Source organism: Peromyscus leucopus, chromosome 8a (genome assembly GCF_004664715.2).
Source record: "Peromyscus leucopus breed LL Stock chromosome 8a, UCI_PerLeu_2.1, whole genome shotgun sequence".
Classification (NCBI taxonomy): Eukaryota; Metazoa; Chordata; class Mammalia; order Rodentia; family Cricetidae; genus Peromyscus; species Peromyscus leucopus.
In genome coordinates, this window is record NC_051085.1 from 53,514,909 (window position 1) to 53,532,936 (window position 18,028).

General features: G+C 47.8%; 1 protein-coding gene across 7 annotated transcripts in view; it reads right to left on the reverse strand.

The window, feature by feature from the left end:
• Positions 1-18,028, reverse strand: part of Pde10a (phosphodiesterase 10A) — a 445,668-nt gene that overhangs the window by 53,235 nt on the left and 374,405 nt on the right. For all 7 annotated transcript variants that reach the window (XM_028866641.2, XM_028866647.2, XM_028866646.2 and 4 more), the window contains 2 exons: positions 8,101-8,221; positions 6,770-6,819 (listed from right to left, as the gene is read on the reverse strand). In XM_028866641.2, the coding sequence (XP_028722474.1) occupies positions 6,770-6,819; positions 8,101-8,221 (171 nt within the window). The remainder of the gene's footprint in view (positions 1-6,769; positions 6,820-8,100; positions 8,222-18,028) is intronic.

Here is an 18,028-nt window from a genome sequence, read left to right on the forward strand (position 1 = left end):
GTGGCAAACGCACACTCCAGACATTTTCTGGAACACATAATTCAAAGATCACTTCATTCATAAAATTTCATCTTAATGTTGGTGTTTTGGGTTTTATTGTCAACCAGCTCAACTTTAAAGATAACTTTTAATTAAATGGGGGGGGGGGTGAGAATTTTAAAAAACACCAAGGGACAAAAACCCAGGTCTTTGTGCTATTCTCCACTAGATGGCAGTGCTAGGACGCAAATTCAGATGGAGGTGGTCTACAGAAAACAAGGAGCCAGGTTCCTGGGAATTTCTAACAGGGAAGGCAAAGGCACTTTTTAATGCTGGTTAGAATTTATTCTACAGTTGAATGAAAAGCATCCCAATAAGAGTAATACCAGTGCTAAATATGAAAACTCCCAACACTTTCAGGTTGAAGCTTTATGTACTAACGTAAACACTGGGTTTCCCTGCTTTTCCATTCCGCTCCGATTTGTACCCAACAAACAACATTCTATGAGTTGTATCCTTCATCATTTTAGAATAAAATTTAACAATGAATGAATAAATAAATAAATAAATAAATAAATAAATAAATAAATAAATGAATGAATGAATAACTCAAGGCAAAGTCTATCTCTTTACCAGAGGCTACCCCTGGGTGGAAGCGCCTGGGCTGTTCTTTGTACCAAGGTCACAGCTTAGGAACCTGAGTCAGGGCTGTAAGTGTGTGTTCTCTCAAGAGGGGAGTGATCTTCGCAGGCTCCACAAGGCAACGCAGTCCTCTGGGACTTAGCTTAGCAAGCAAGCGCTGCTGCACCTCACGTTGCTTCTGGGGTCAACAACCGGAAATGCTACCGTCTCTCTGTTAGAGTGGACTGCTCCGCTTATAAACTGCAATGTATAAAACACCAAGGGCGCAAACTCGAATGCAGTCTCACCATAGCTGCAGACTCCGCCTTCTGAAGAAGAAGTCCTTTCCCTAGCCGGTCATTTCCTCCTTGAGTGACGCTCTGCTGGGCTATGGCACCCACCGGGCCTCCACTCTTTCCCGGAGAATAAGACCAGTCTGTTTTGCTTTTTACACCCAGCAAGTGTAGGTTGTTTCTGTCGTAACAGCTGGCTCTACTGCCCTGGTAGCTTTACGGTGTTGAGGCTGCACACAACGATCCCACAGCCATGCGGAATGTTTTATCTTAGCTTTTGTTGGCTCCTGTCTTCTGCTTAATGTTCTGTTTTGTTTGCCTCTCTGGCAAGAAGTACATGGGCTTTATTTAAGTCTGGTTAGCAGGACCGAATTCCACTCACAAATTACACTTCTTGTTAGCGTTGATTTTAGAAATTCAGTCATCTCTACTGGTCCAATTATGAAAATGTAAAATGAAGCTAACTTCCCAAGTGCAGAGTTCCGTGATTCGACCCACCTTATTTAACCCTCCACATCTGTAATCAACTAACATCTCCTCAGCTGTCTGCTTCAGTTACTTTGTTACAATTCTGTAACTGAAACAGGTCATTTTTGTTTTGAAGTTTGTGTTGTCCTGAGTGGTGAAGCACACCTCTCACCCCAGCCCATAGGGGATTGAGGCTGGAGGAACACAAGCTAGGTCAGATCCCATTACACCTTGAGCTCCAGACCAGCCTGAAGCTACAGAGCAAGCCAAGCCCATGGTGGGCAGAGAAAAGGAAGACATTTTAATGGTTAGTTTAGGAAGGCTACTTCACTTCTTCAGATTCAGGTGATTGCTCCACTTGGAGTTTAGCTTTGCGCAGGGTAAAAGGTAAGAATCTCTTTTATTCTTCTTCCTGCAGCTATCCGGTTTGACCAGCGCAGTTTGTAGAAGACGCGCCTTCTCTCCAGTGTGGCTAGTCTCTCTCTTTAACAAAGATCAGGTAGCTGTTGGGAGTCTGTGGGTCTGCATATGGGTTCTCAATTCTTTTCCATTAATCCATAACTCTTTTTATGCTGAAGCTACAGAGCAAGTCAAGCCCATGGTGGGCAGAGAAAATAGAAGCTTGTTTCCATTACTATAGGTCTGTAGTAAAATTTGAAATCTGGGATGGTAATAATTCCAACAGTTCTTCTATTATTCAGTGAAGATTTGTGTTGGAATTTCGATGGAGATTGCACCAAATCTCTAGATTACTTTAGGTAGGCTGGCCATTTTGACTATATTAATCCTACTGACCCTTAAGCATGGGAGATCTTTCTATCTTCTGGTGTCTTCTTCAATTTCTTCAAGGTCTTTAAATTTTTAATCATACAAATCTTGCACTTGCTTGGTTTGTTATCCCAATTTTTTTTTTGAGGTTATTGTGAGAGGTATTGATTCCTTGATTTCTTTCTCAGTCTGTTTGTCATTTGTATAGAGAAAAGCCACTGTTATTTTTTTTTTATCTTGCTATTTTGCTTAGAGTGTTACAGGCTGTAGGAATTTCCTGATGGAGTCTTTAATGTCTTTATATATAGAATCATATCATCTGAAAATAAAGATATCTGACTTTTTCCTTTCCTATTTGTATTTTATCTCCTTCATTTGTCTTATTTCTCTAGCTAAGACTTTAAGTACTATACTGAACAGGAAAGGAGAGAATGGACATCCTTTTGCTCCTGAGTTAAGTGGGAATACTTTGAGTTTTTCTCCGTTCAGCATGATTATGGCTGTGGGCTTGTTATATACTGCCTTTTGAGATATGTCCCTCATATCCCTAGATTCTCCAAGACTTTTATCAAGAAAAGATGTTGGGTTTTATCAAAGGCCTTTTTTTTTGGTATCTAATAATATGATCATGTGGTTTCTGTCCTTGAGCCTCTTTATGTAGAAGGATATATATATATATATATATATATATATATATATATATATATATATATATTCAAATAAAAAAGTCAGTGCCGGGAATAATTTAGCTCTTTTGGAATTGTCGGCCGGTGAGTTCCTAGACCCCCAAACATTATAGGCTATTGCCAATGCTTTGGTTATCCTCCAGAACTTGATTGTAAGTCCCCATTGCTGAAAACACCACATTCTTGAGTCATAGTGCATGAAGAAATCTTGCTGGTACTAACCTAGAAGCCTCATCCTACTGGCTACCTTCCATAGTGCTAGAGGATGCTATGCATTCTACCAGGGGAGAAAAAGAATCCACTTTCTTTCCTAAGGGTAAACCCTGGGAACTAGACTAACAACAGCCCTGGTACTGTAGCGGCATGCAAGGGAGTAACCAACCACTTTCTGGTTGGATTTAACTCACACCCCACAAGAAGGAACTCATGCCTGGTACTGCTACTTGGCCAAAACACAAAGAATGGCCAGGCCATAGGCCCTAGAGGGAAACCTAATACTATTATTCTGCCGAATAAACAGAGCAATACAGTCTCCCTAGTGTTTATCCTTAAACCTCCAGATTAGTGTATGTATTGACCCTCATCAAGTAAGTTTCTTTCTATAGTAGACAGCAATTAATACAGAGGCCTACAATGTGTTGATATGCTGAGAATAAGAGACTGTGGAACTGTCAACTCTAAATGAAACAGCTATATCATATCCTTTACCCTGCCCCAAGACTTAGGGATCATTATGGAAGCAGGGGTGGAGGGGAGCAGAAAGATTGTAAGAGCTGGAGGTAGTGGACATCCATAACAAAACAGTGTTTGCTGGATGTGACACAGTGTCTTACACACACAACTCACAGCAACTAGTACTGTGTGCACAAGACCTGCGTGAGATCAAGTCAACAGAAATCAAAGCATGCGTGGGGGAGGGGCTTATCAAGCCCCATCCACAAGCTGAGGCTCCACTGTCAGCCGAAGGCTGTTGGGAGATAGAGCATTTACCTCTGCTCAAGCAGATGGTCATTATATATACACTAAGCTGACCCAGTAGCTTTAAAGAGCCCACAAAAGTGGGAAGGAACAGTGTGGAGAAGGGCAGAGGAGAAACTAGAGGGGAAGAAAAGGAGATGGACTGCATATAATGCAATCAAAATGCATTACATGCAAGCATGAAATTCTCAAACAAAAAATAATTTTTTTAAAAAATAATAAAAACAACAAAACACTGTCCTTATGCGCAATGTTCCACCTCTCACGGACAAAAAGGATGCGTGAGCACATACAGCAGCAGCAGAACTTCCCCATGGAAAGCAAGATCTGCTGCAAAGACCTACCACCTTTCAGAAACACCAGTAGGATCAGATTGAAAAGTTGCACTCTTGAAAAAAAGTTTTAATCCTTTAGAGAAGTTGGAAAATGTGTATTTTTAATGTTTGTTTTTCACTCATGTATATGTGTATCTACATGAATATTTGTGTGTGTACATGCATGCACATGCATGCCAGCAGAGGCCAGGAAGGCCATCCCATCCCCGGAAGCTGGAGTTACAGGTAGTTGTGAGCCACCCAATGTAGGTGCTGGCAATTGAATTCATGTCTTCTAGAAGAACAGGAATGGCTCCTTAACCTGTTAAGAGTATCACTGGACAGAGAATAATGAAAATAGTTCCCTGGAAACCTAATATGAAGAAAATAAGGAATGCTGGGAGGTAACAAAATCTCAAAGCTGCCTTTTTCTTGGGTACCAACTAAAGTCTAAATGTGTGAACCTCCCAAGAAAACTGTAAGTAATGGGGCTTTCCTGGGGTGATGCAGGGCACCCTGCATGCAGATGCACACCATGCCAAACACACAAACGTAGACCACAGCTCTGTCATCACAGGCCAACGGGACAGGAAATAACATGAAGAGAGATAAGAGGACCTTGAAATTAGGATGTAGGAGGCTCTGTCCATCTCACTGTGATGGACATCTCACCAGGACAGCACCGTTAAGGGGCCCAGCTCTCACTGGAGAGCACAAGAAAGGAGCTTCAACACCAGGCACAAAACAGTTGGAAGAAGAATGGATACAGAAATATCTTATTCTGGATAGGAAGGGAAGTTAGGGCCCATGAAATATGTGCACAAGTATGTCAGTGCTGGAGAGGGGGCTGTGAACGAAGGCACAAGAAACAATTTGGAAAGAAGATGGAAGCTCCTAAGACTCAAGGGATGAAACTGGAAGAAGCAGAAAAGTGAACTTCACTCCATCTAGGGATAAGAACCATCCTTGGAGGATGATGGGCTGAAAGGGCAGGAAAGCAACAGCTTTCGGTTGACTTTAAGAGTCAGAAATCCATCAGCCTGAATCCACTGTAGACCAAATGAATCACTGAAGAAACTGGGTGAAATGAGACACATTCACCCAGGGTTCCCACCCGTCAGCTGTCCCTGAGGGGAGCTACAGGAAGAAGCTCAGGTGGAAGACAATGACCCTAAGGAAAGGCTGAGATCAAGGTGAGATGGCAAGAAAGGGAAAGTAACATCTGGAGGGCTAAGAAGGTCATTTCTACGACAGGAACCCCTGGGTGAAAGAGAAAACCCCTACCCAGGCTACGCTAGCCACACATCCTGATGCTCCAAGAGACGTGAAACCACACCCAACACAAGCCACTGTGGTGCTGGAAGGAGAGGAGTGTGAAAAATCTGCCCCTGAGAGGATCGTGTGTGTGAACCCGTCCACCTGAAGTCTGAAAAGGTCTGACTTAGGGCTCACGTGATACACCTCACTGACATGATCATCATCTATGTTTGTGTGTCAGTTAAAATAAGATTTCAATTTTAAATTAAAGACTATTTCCACAATCTTTAAAAAAAAAATTTTAAATGAGAAAGAAGACGACAGTTCTTTATTTTCGGAGGTTAGCCATCTAAAACACGACAGTCTGCAGTACAGTCCCAAGCCTTCAAAGAGGACTGAAGTCTGAACAATGCACTTTGGCGGACATTCTTGTCTCACTGTGCCTTTGACAGACACCGGGGAGGGGACGGGGTTGGCACCCCACATGAGCTGTGCCGTCAGGAAGAGAGACGTTAGTAAACTGTCACATCACACAGCCCAACGGTGGCTGTGGACAGTGGGAGGACCGGTTATGAGGCAAGCCAACCAAGGTTTGGACGCAGCCCGCTATCACTGCATGACTGTACTATTCGGGAAGAGGGCCTTACAAATCTCAGGGCCCTCCCTCAGTCTTCCTGCCAGCATGCGCTCTAACACCAATGCTACATGGTTAGTGACTCAAGAGCGTGGGACTCGTGTTGCAAATCCCCACCACAAACCACCATGGCGCGGCCCGACTCATAGAAGCAGCCCATTTACCTCGTGAGCTCATGCACGGCCTTCGTTACAATGAACGCATGAAGATTAGTGCCAGGGCATAACAAATGAGACACCGATTCCGGAGTCAGTGAAATGTGTCTGCATGTATGTGTGCTGCAGGTGACCACGGGCCGGGTCACACGTACTCAATCAGGAATCCAGGAACGGCCACAGGGTCAGAGACTCTGGCCCAGGCTCAGAGGCCACCCCCCCACCCAGTGCTTTTTAACAGACTCACCTTTCAAACCCTAGAAAAAATCTCACAACGCTAACCTCTTGTTCTTATTTACTCTGAGGTAGAGGAAGCGCAGAAAGGACACCACAGCCCACAGGACTAAAGTAACTTTTATAGGAAAAAACACATTCTAGAAATAGCACACACGGTACAGGATACTATACACCAAAGCGAGAACACACACATCAAGTGCATGTTAGGCCTGTCTGCTGCAGGGCTGTTACTGACAGGCAGTAACTGCACAGAAGCCAAATACAAACAAGCCTTAAGGTACACATTACGACAGGCCTGCTGTTTGCAGCAGAGTAGATTCTTAGAGCACTCGTGAGACTTTCTTATCTAGAGCACCAAAATCTAAATATAGATACTTACATTATTGCACTCTCCAAGGAAGTACAGTGCAAATCCGTCAGCTTTTGTGGCTGCCAAAGCAATAAAAAGAAGGAAGAGACTAATCTCAATGGAAGAACATAACATCATGGATTCTACAACGAGACTCTGGTACCAGCCTTTGCATGGATTGGTTAACATAACCGATGCCCATAAATAGAACAGGGTAATGTGTGGCTTTGCCCGACAGCATAATCAGAAGATTCCCAGTTTTCACCTTGACTGCAAACAGGTTCATGGCATCCTCCAATGCACAGTGCAGTCTACACACTTCACACATATCATCTGTTGGGCCTTCAATCCTCACAGTGTGACAGAGGCGCACTGCATTTAATTTTTAAGTATAAAAAAATCCACAAGAATACTGAATACTTAAGTGCCCACCAAAATCATTACATAAATATACACATAACAATGAAGTGAACAGATTTTAACTTACACGTGTCTTCAAGAGTATCCAAAAGCAATTATCATAACGAACCCTCTAAGTTCTGGGGGGTGGAATGTCACCCAGATTTAAACTCCCTATAACTCACTTGGGTCTGTGCATGTTTTGGGTGGGCATCTAGCCGGGCTCATCTGAAGCCTCCTGATCAACAAAACAGTGGGGTCACAGGCTCACTGGGGAAGCGAGGGCGACAGCGAGCCAGTCAGCATGCATGGTAGCATGCAGAGTGCCTAGCAAGAAGTGACGTCGTAACACTGCTGTTCACATGTCCAGGCGTTTTGATTCTCAGATTAAAAACTTGAAAGATTCAGCGTCATAGGGGATGACGGAAAACACCATGCCCTGAAGACTTCAGATCCTGGCTACAATGCAGGCCATTTCTGTCTGTCTGAGTAAGCTCAAAGCATGCTTGTTTCCCGTAAAAATTAACAGCTAAGCTGGGTGGGCAGCGTTGGGGAGAATCTGGGAGGAGTTGGAAGAGGGGAATTAAATATGCTCAAAATAGACTACATGCAACTGTCAAAGAATAAATTAAAACATTCCTTTAAAAACCTAGCCTCTTCCTCTTTGAAGATGCAATTTGATTCGATCCAAAGAAAAAAGCAGGTGCTGGCCCCAGGTGGGAGCCCCTGCGTACCCGCGTACCGCAGGCAGGCGGGCACGTATCTGTAACGCGCTCAGGTAATTCGGAGATTTGTGGGTTCATTCATTCTGGTAGTTCCACACTCAAACACTTCCGCTACAAACTGAGCCCCGGCCACAGAAGGCAGCCAAGAGGCCCATCCCCGTCGCGCGTGCGGGTCAGGGGTCTCTTGTCACTCTTTGCCCAGGGACCCCACCCGAGAGGGAGCTCAGTGTGCCTTACCTATCCTGATGATGCTGCTCAGTTCATAGAGGAGCAGGTGGTTGTCCCCACCTGTGTCCAGGCGCTGCTCTATGTAGCTGTTCAGCTCGTACACAACTCCCTGCATGTTCGTGTCCTGGTACTTGAACACAGAGATAACACAAGTGAGGCGTGGTTAAAGGACAGTCAAAGCATATATGACTTTGCCCTGGCATATAATAAGGCGTGCTGTTTCTACACCCTCAGGCTCTGGCTGTGGACTGCTTAGAGAGTGCGGCTAAGCACAGTCTAGTTGTCAAGCAGGCAGGCTGAAAACCAAACCTGCCAGGACTCCTCTGTCAAGGTTGTCTTCGGGCGGCAATCTGTTGTCGGCTTATTCATATAAGAACATCAAATGTTATATACACGGCAGCACTGACCCATGAGGACGGCTTGACTGGGAAGAGAGTTCAAAGGCCGCCTGAGGGAAAGCGTGACACCATGCTAGGAGAATCCCCGGGGACAGTGCCGGGTGAAATATGACTCCATGAGCTCAGGTCACCTCACCGCAGAGCAGGGGTGCGCAGTGTGACCCTGATGCTGCAGTCACTGCAGGACGCACTGTCACACCGGTAGGAAGGGTGCTCACCCGACCCTGGCCAGTCAGGCCACACCGCCGCTCTCTCAAGGACAGAAGCTGAAGAGCCTCCCTGCTCTCCCTGTCCCATGCTTAACCTACAAACCCTATTACCCAAACAGCGAGCGTGGCCAACGAAAACCAAAACAAGATTCATTGACTCCTCAATTGAAAACCTTCCCAGGCTTCCCACCGCACTGGGGAAATGGACCAACCGGTGCCTCCAGCAAACACTGCTACCGTCCACCAGGGACGCTGTCTCTCCCGTCCCCACCCCCTGCACACGCTCAGGGTCTCAACTCTGACACCTCTCTGTGTCGGGGCACTCAACAGATATCGTTCAATTCTAAAGATCTGCTCCAAGTGTCATGGGTGAAACCTGTCTGTGGAGTGAACCAGGGGCTCCATCAGGGCAGTCAGCCCACACCACCCTGCCTGCACACCTACGGGACAGTCCCTCTGCTGTTCTCATGTTCCTTCTCATGGAAGGGTGTCAGTGAAGGAGTTAAGCCCCATCTGCTCCACGGTGTAAACGAAGAGAGGACCCAGCGAGGCCCCGGCTTGGACCACTTGGGCCAGAGGTGCTTAGAGAACCCCAGCACTTCCCTGACGACTGTCAGAGACAGCGGGGCTGGCCAGCCACAGTGAGGGACCACAGAGGCCCGGCTGCCACCCCAAGCCATGGCTTGATGCTATCACTAAGGACCTGGCTAGGGGAAGAGACTGTGCTTGGGGTAAGCTGGGAACAAACATGAAGACTGCCGCCATCGGACTAGATCCCCTGACGTCACCAGTTACACCTCGGGGTGGCAGGAGGCCAAGTGGCTGTACTCGGTGTCCAGAGACCAAGAGAGTATGATCAGTTCAAGGGACAAGATCAAAGCTGCCACCAGCAGGGCCCGGTCTGCAGAGAGCTGACGTCCCGGCCAGACGATTGATCGGGTGTCCCTGCCAATCAACAGGGCAGCCCTCTAACAGGCTTTCAGGTCTCCAACCCTAAAGTTTTCCGTAAAGGAGCAGAACTACGACTTGATCTCCACAGCAGACTTGTCAATGAATTCTCAGAGGAAGCCAGTTCGTAGGCTTGACTCTTTCACATGGAGAATGGGAGGTGGGGCCCAGAGGAAGAAGGACGCTGATACCCAACCAACAACACATAAAGCAGACCATCTCCATCCTTTCCCACAAGCCTGCAGCTTCCCACCTCAACACCTGTGCATGACAAAGTCACCCAACCGGGGGGGGGGGGGGGGGGGGGGGGGGGGGGGGATCGCTGGACGTCACCTCCCCTCTGACCTCCGGCCACCAGCCGGTGTCTGTGGTGATGTGTTGCCGGATTCTGTCGCAGGGACAGACTGCTATGACCCCCAGCTATCTTCTAGTTTGAGACTCTTCCTGACTCCCACTTTGCAAGGGCACCAGTGAGATGACAATAGGGGTCACGAGCAGTTCAAATCCCGATGTCCCCAGAACAGCACCCAGAAGGTTACAGCCTGTGAAGGATCCTCTGTGGATCATTCTGAAGAACGCCATAGAATTTTCTACTGTCACAAATGCCCTTCCCTACTGCTAACCCGAACACTGGCTCTGAAGTCTCCCCACGTCCTGGGAACAGGCTAATCTGAGACTTACACGGACCAGGAGGAAAGCTGAGTGGAGAGAGTGACCGGGTCAAAAGCCCCACTAGACAGCTGGGGTTTATTTATTTTGTGAGGTTCCCGTCTGTGCGTGTGTCTGAATGCTGGGAACTGACCCTGAACCTCGTGTTTGCCAGAGCTAACTCCATAGCCTTTGGATGTTTCTCTTCCATGAACACATGCGTGTTTGTGTCTCTTGAGGGGAGGGGGAGATTCAGCAAGAGGACAAGTGAGTTGCTGAACCCTGGTACGAATGGCTCCACAGCAAGTCCTTCCTCACAGCCTGGCCCATACCCTTTGGTAACAGTCCTTGTCGCACCCCCCCCCCTTAGGTCAGTGCCCAGCAGCTTTCCATCACTTCTGGACAAGAATCAGTTGTCACAAACCACAAACCACACATGCACACGCATGCACACGCATGCACACACACACACACACACACACACACACACACACACACAGGGACAGGGATGGAGCACGTATCGTGGAATGTCATCTCTGGGCTCCTAGTTTCTCATCTGTGTGAGAGGGCGATGAACGGTAACCATCTTCAGAACTTTCAGCCCTTCATAAAGTTCACAGTGAGTGCCGAGTGACAGCTGTCCTTTGTGACAGCTTGTGATCCACAGCAAAGGAAGGCGGGTACTGCACGAGCTCCCAAACCTTGGGATGAGCGCGGCCAACCTCCCCTTCAGTGTCTGTCCACACTGATCCCCTGCAGAACCATCTTTACCAGTGCGACCACCCAACACAGCACTTCACAAGGACAGCACCAGGACACAAAAACCAAACGTGAGAAGTCCTATCCGCCAGACGTCACAGTGTCCCCTACGAAATCTGACTGTGTCCCCACCCGTCACTCAGGGCTCACTGTGGCGTCTCGGGGCATCTGGCACTTGTCTGCGGTGTGGATCTGGACACTGGACTCGCATCCTCAGCCCGCACAGTCAGCACTCCACATTCCGGGCTGTGTCTCCGGCTCAGTTTAGGCATTTTCAAGTAAGCAAAGCTATAAATAAAGACTTTTTTTTGGTCACATAGACAGCGTTAACTGGAGAATGCTAACGACTCTACAACTGAGCAGTGAAGGACCAATGAAGTCCAGGAGCCTCAGAGGCGGAGGTGGAGGCACACTGATAGTCTGGAGTGAGAGGCTGGCTTCCAGCAGCCGTGTGTTTTAAACTCCCGGTAGCAGACTGAAAAAGGCTAACAGCTTGGTGGTAAGTACTCGCCTAAGATCTGCAAGACCCAGGGACCGACCCTCAACACCTCTGAAAATTAAGTAAGAATAGCAATTGACAGTCACAGGAGGTTGACCCTAGAGTTCGGGGAGAGGGGAAAAGGCAGCTGCCCTGCCAGTCCCAGAAAGCGACTCTGAGGAATGCTACACCCTCTGTGAAGGAGGCGGGCATGTTCCCGGGAACACAGTCAGGGACTCGGAGAAAGCTGGAGAAGACCTGAGACAGAGCAGAGGGACAACACACAGGACACCAGCTTGGGAGTGAGCAGTGTCCACCACCACATCAGGCACCACCCGAGGAATTTCACACCGAGCTGGGGAATCAGGCGGGATTCCACACACAAGCAGGGTTTGCTTCTGAAACCATACCATCAACCCAACACAAAGAAACAGAAATAATAAAAACTCACACTAATGAAGAATCATGAATTCAAGGGTTTGTTAAATAACATGAACTAACTTAACTCAGGAAGAACAACAGGGTGCAGAGGGCTATTTGAAAACAACTTAGGAAAAGGAGAATGAAGCAATAGTCAGGAACCACTGACTGCAACAGCAAAAGATTCTGATGCTTATGTTACTGCTAGAAACCTGATGTGGAGGCAAATGATGAGAACAGGAGCCAGGAGATGTAGGGGGGAGGGCTGGGCCCGGCATATGGGCTTCCGGGTGGGGGTCCCCGGTAGTGAAAGGTTCTCAGTAGTGCAAGCACACTGTAGTAGCCGAAGCTCTGGCTCTCGGGGACTTCAAGCTCTTGTTGAGGGGGATAAATAAGAAAAGAAGAGCAAATAGCCCGTCTCTTTGACAAAAAAAAAAAATCAAACACCTTAATGAGAATCTGCAACAGAAGAGCAGCTGGATCCATCAAGGTATACTATTTCAAGGTATTTTCTGTATTCCTTTCTTTACAATAAAGATGTGTGTTGAACAGCAATGTTCATGACACCTGGGGCTCGGGGGACCAGAACCGGCTGCACATCTGGGCTTCAAACAATTCTCCTGTTGTAATATCTTTAAATACGTGCACCCTGGTGTGGGTTTGCGCTGCTGAGAACGGTAGGATCAAACGGGAAACAGTTTGAAATCTTGTGACACGGGAATGTTGTTCGGTTCCCATTTTTTGTTGTCTGGCATGGTTTAGTACTGAGCCTCAGACCAAATGGCCTCCACTGACGACCACAGAGAACATATGTGTCTTTTATGTAACACTGCCATCAGGAAATCAGAAACAATTCTCCATAGACAAATGGTCCATGTGTTCAATCTACCTCGGATACTGTGGGCTCTGCCCAAACAAAGTGCAAGCAAGCAGATCCAACAATAAACAGTGAGAGCTTCGCCTAGGTGGCAGAAGGACAGACTGAGTTGCCCGGGGGAATGCTTCACATCAAATCTACTCGGGGCCCTGCCACACTCAGGGGTGAGCTTCTTGGGGGCTTCTGCAGCTCTGGTGGCTGCCTGAGTAACCAGCAGCAGAGGCTGAGAAGAGAAGGGTTCTTCCCCACGTTCAAGTGGCTAAAGCCATTTCAGGTGATATGTTTGATAACAAGAATCGGAAGGGGCTCCCCTTGCAGGCATTCCAAGGGCTCTTCCTCACTTTCCAGGTGAGAAACACTGGTTGGGCTGTTTGATTTCCAGAATTAAGAATGTTTCTATTTTTCTTTACCTGTCTGGGGCATGGCATCTCTTAAGTGTTCTTTAGAAGTTGTGCTGGTTAGTTAATGCCATCAACTTGATCCAGAAAGCACTTAAGATACAAGCTTCTAGGGGGTCATGTCTGAAAGGGAGTGTCTAGGGTGGGTTAGTTGAGGTGGAACAACCTACTGTTGTGGAATATTAATTTAAGTTGTGTTACATTCATTTCGAGTATTTGTTTAATAATACAAAGATGTGTTGCATTCTTTTATGTTGCCTTGTTTAACTCTGTGATGCCGCTGTGTTACTTCCCTGTCCAAAACACCTGATTGGTCTAATTAAGAGCTGAACGGCCAATAGCAAGGCAGGAGAAAGGATAGGTGGGGCTGGCAGGCAGACAGAATAAATAGAAGGAGAAATCCGGGAAGAGAGATCAAGGAGCAAAAGGAGAGGGGCCAGTCACCCAACCATACAGTCACATAGCCACACAGCCAGACACAGAGTTAAGAAGTAGAGGATATACAGATACAGAGAATGGTAAAAAGCCTAGAGGCAAAAAGTAGATGGGCTAATTTCAGTTAGAAAAGCTGACTAGAAACAAGCCAAGCTAAGGGCTGGGCGTTCATAAGTAAGAATAAGTCTCCATGTATTTATTTAGGAGCTGGGTGGCGGGCCCCCAAAGAGCAAAAAAGTGAAACAAAAACAACCAACTACAACCTAGCTTGCATGCAGACAGTAACACTCCATGGGCCGGGGTCCTGGGCTCCTGAGCACTGGAATTCGTCTCTCTCTGCTCCACAGCTGCTCCGTGCTGCTGCCATGGCTCTCCCAACACGGAGGACTGCCAGCATCCCCCGAAACGTGACCCCAGACACGCCCTTCCTTCCTCAAGTTGTCTACCCCAGGTATTCTGCCACAGCAGTGGGCGAAGTTACTAACACAGTGTCCAAGTTGTATGGGTCTATTAATTATCAAAGTGACAGGTTCTCTGCTGGCCTTTCACACACTTGTCCATACGTATTATCTCGGATCATACAAAGCTACCTCACAGCTAATGCCCCCAACACACACACATTCACGGGCAAAGGCATGCATACACACCTGAAAATGCAGATACAGACACATGGATATGCATACACACACTCATATAAACACACTCACATATGTACAGGTGCACACACACATATACATACACACACATATGCACAGGTGCACACACACTACACATATACATGCACATCCATAGTATGCCTGACATGTATTTACACTAACAACACACACTTCAGCCTCTATGTTTTTTATGTAATTGCTACTTCTTTACTTAGATTTTAAAGGATGCATGTTCTTACTCTCCACGTCCTCACTTTGTTCTTTTCTGTTGTTCGGTTTTTGTTTTTGTTTTTGTTTTGTTTTTGTTACTCTGAGATAGCCTCCAAGGCAGTCCTTCTGGTGTCAGACTCGCTATGTGGTAGAGGCTGGCCCTGAACTCCCCAGCCTCCTGCTCCTGTCTCTCGTGGTCTACCCTTGGCGATATCATGCCAGCTATGGCTGTTGGCTGGAGGGAGGCACAGTGACTCCTCCCCTTCCTCCTGAGTCCAGCGCTGTGCGGTCACTGTCACTCTTGAGAAATGAACCATGTTTTAACGCTTTGCTTCAGAACTGACTGAGCACGGCTGCAAAATCAGCCACATTAACGTATATTTGCACTGTTAGGAAATTCAGTGCTAACAGGACTTCACCTGCCCTTGGGGACACTGAGGCAATCCACTTCACTTTACACCCATCTAGACAGAAGACCCCATTTCCTACTCAGTCACAGAGAAGCTCTGAGTCTTGGCACGTTTACCTTCCGGCTTCCTCGGCTTTATATGTTCAGTTATAACTAGGTTTTCTGCCCAGCCATTAGAACGCCTCTCCTGAGGGGCTGGAGAGATGGTTCAGCAGTTAAGAGCACTTGCTGCTCTTCTAGAGGATCCAGGTTCAATTTCCCACACCCACATGGTGGCTCACAACCATCTGTTAACTCCAGTTCTAGGGATCAGAAGGTGTCTGACCCTATTCACAGGTTCAAGTGATCCCTGGCGGAGGAGGATCTTCTACAGGGACCCCTCTCACTTTCCGGGAAATGGAGGCCTTGAAAGAGCAGCCTTGGCAGGGAGCAGGTGTGCTCCCTGCCCTGGGTGCTCCCCCACCCAGCTTCAGGTCTGTATTCCCCACCAAAAAGGGCTCAGTTTCAAAGAATAAATACTACAGAGTAAGCAAAGAAATGTAAAGGATGTAAACACCAAGGTGAAAATCATTTGCATGAAGTCAAAAAATATTCCCCAAAGGAATGAATGTCAGCCCCGCAGGACACTGGCTTCTGTGTAAAATACAGCGCTGCTCTCAGCTCGGGATGCAGCAAAGCACTGTGGAGGCAGGAAATAGTGCTCTGCTGCTCATTAGGCTGAGGGAGGTCCCAACCCTGCGGCTCTGTCTCCACCTTACCGCCTAAGCATTTGAATGCTGTGAGTTCAACAAAAGAATTGCTCCACACGGTGCAATCTTAATGACATTCTTGACACCCTTCACCTCATATTAGAGGTCCCCCAGGCACACTGGCTGCCCCTGCACGGCCACCTTCCCGGTTCTCAACCCCTCCTGTGCCTGGGAACTCCTCACCATCTTCTACAAACCTGTCCTGTCCCAGTCCCTCTGGGAAGAGCAGCACTAGCTGCGGCCACCTCCCCTCCCTACAGAGCCGAGGACGGGCACACAGGGCACACAGCACAGCCCCGTGACATTCAACTGTGTGCTCACAGGCATCAAAGACAGGACATTCAGAAAGTCCCACGGTGGTATGGGCATTTCACTTCCACAGGGAAGGAAGAAAGCCGCAATTAAAGCTATCAAGGGATGCCCTTCTCTTTCTTAACTAAATCACACACAAATCGAGTCAAGGAGAAATCTGAAGCCGTGGTGAGTCTGGGCAGCTGTGGCTGCTGCATCCAGGAGTCTAAAGGCAACTCTGCCCAAGGTTCAAGACCAAGGGAGTCAAGCTGAAAAACTGCGGCCTAACTTAAAAATCCTCTCCCCAAAAGGATGACTCGGGAAGTAAAGAACAATATCCCGGGGAGAGTGATGACACAGGACTCCAATTCAACATGGGGAGAGCCTGGCGTGACCCCGAGACTGGACTGACGGCAAACATTACCGTTCCCTCAGCACACCGAGGCGTTCAACAGAAGCAATGTGGTCGCCGCCCTCGCCAGGCCAAGGGAAGGTGGAGGCCAGAGAATGGGATCCGGACTCCGGAAAAGCAATCTGTCCCATGCACTCAGGGAAAACCAGGCGGTCACACTGCTGGGGGACCATTCTAAGCCCCGTCCCCTCAAGGCCCCTGATCACTGAGCTCTGAAAGTGACGTGGCTCACCCTCTGCACTGTCAGGAGACTCTGTAAGACACAGACGTGAGCGGCAAAGAAGTGTGGGAAACTAGCCATCCATCCACGAGTACAGTCAGTTAAAACAGAAATAAAACAGCGACCCCCAAGACACACTCGACTGCATGTAAAGGTTTTGTGAAGGTCCTGTCTACACGACCACAGTGTGAGCAGCACACACAGGACAGAGGCTAACTTCTGCGTGAGGAAGGACCTACGGAAAATGAACTTCGGGGAAGCATTTGTTTGGTTTTCTCGGGAGAATTCGAGTGCGCAGAAGGATTATCAATGGGCTAATACGGGCGGAAACACAGACACAATTTTAATTGTGATGGTCCGATGTGAGCAAAAGTGTGAACAGGACCGGGCGGGGGGGGGGGGGGGGGGCGGGGGGGGGGCAGCCTGCTACAGAACTCACAGTCAGCAGGGCACACAGTGGCCCTGGGGGTCTACAGAGTATCAGTACCGCAGATCAGTGGGGCCAAGAGACAACCCAGTGAGAGCACTCCAGAGAGATGGGATTCAGCTAAGTGTGACACTCCCCACATCAGGCTGGCTTAGTAAAAACCAAAGCATTCACCAAGATCCTAATGAGCACGAACGCCATTCATTCCAAGGGCAAAGAGCAGCCTTTTATAAATACTCAGGGGAGAGGAAAAAAAAAATCAACATTATAAAAGAAAGCCTCAAAATGCACTCCATTCTGCCACAGTCCATTTGTGAGAGTACAGCAGCACACAGATGCCGTATTCTGCCCCCAGGAGCCCAGGCATGCCCACAGGGCGGCACATCCCAGCAACTGAGAGTTGAGATTGCTTCTTATATGGATGCTGTCTCTCCCTATTCTGGTCAGAGCCTCTTTCTTTTTCTTTTCTTTGTTTTTTGTTTTTGTTTTTTGTCTTCAGTTGTTTTTGTCTTTTGAGACAGAGTTTCTTCTGTATTCCTTGGCTGTCCTGGAACTAGCTCTGTAGACCAAACTGGCCTCAAACTCACAGAGATCTGCCAGCTTCTGCCCCCCAAATGCTGGGATTAAAGGTGAGTGCCACCACCACCACTGCTCAGCTCAGAACATCTTTCTAAGAGCCAATCACGAAACAGAAAAGACAGGAACATGGCTGGTAACAGGCATATGGATAATCCTGGATCCCTCAAACGCCCCTACCACTAGGGTTACAGACACACACTGCCACCCCTGCCTTTTAAGATGGGGGCTGGGGATCCAAACACAGGTCCTCACGTGTGCACCAGAGGTACTTCACTGTCTGAGCTGTCTCCGGTCTGCCTGCCGGCGGCTAAGTGAGCTAGACCCCTTAACCATATTACTCTAGATGGAGACGACCCTGACTTTCTGGGGGTACTGAGCACACTACCAAGTCTTCACCACAGTCATCGGCCTTGA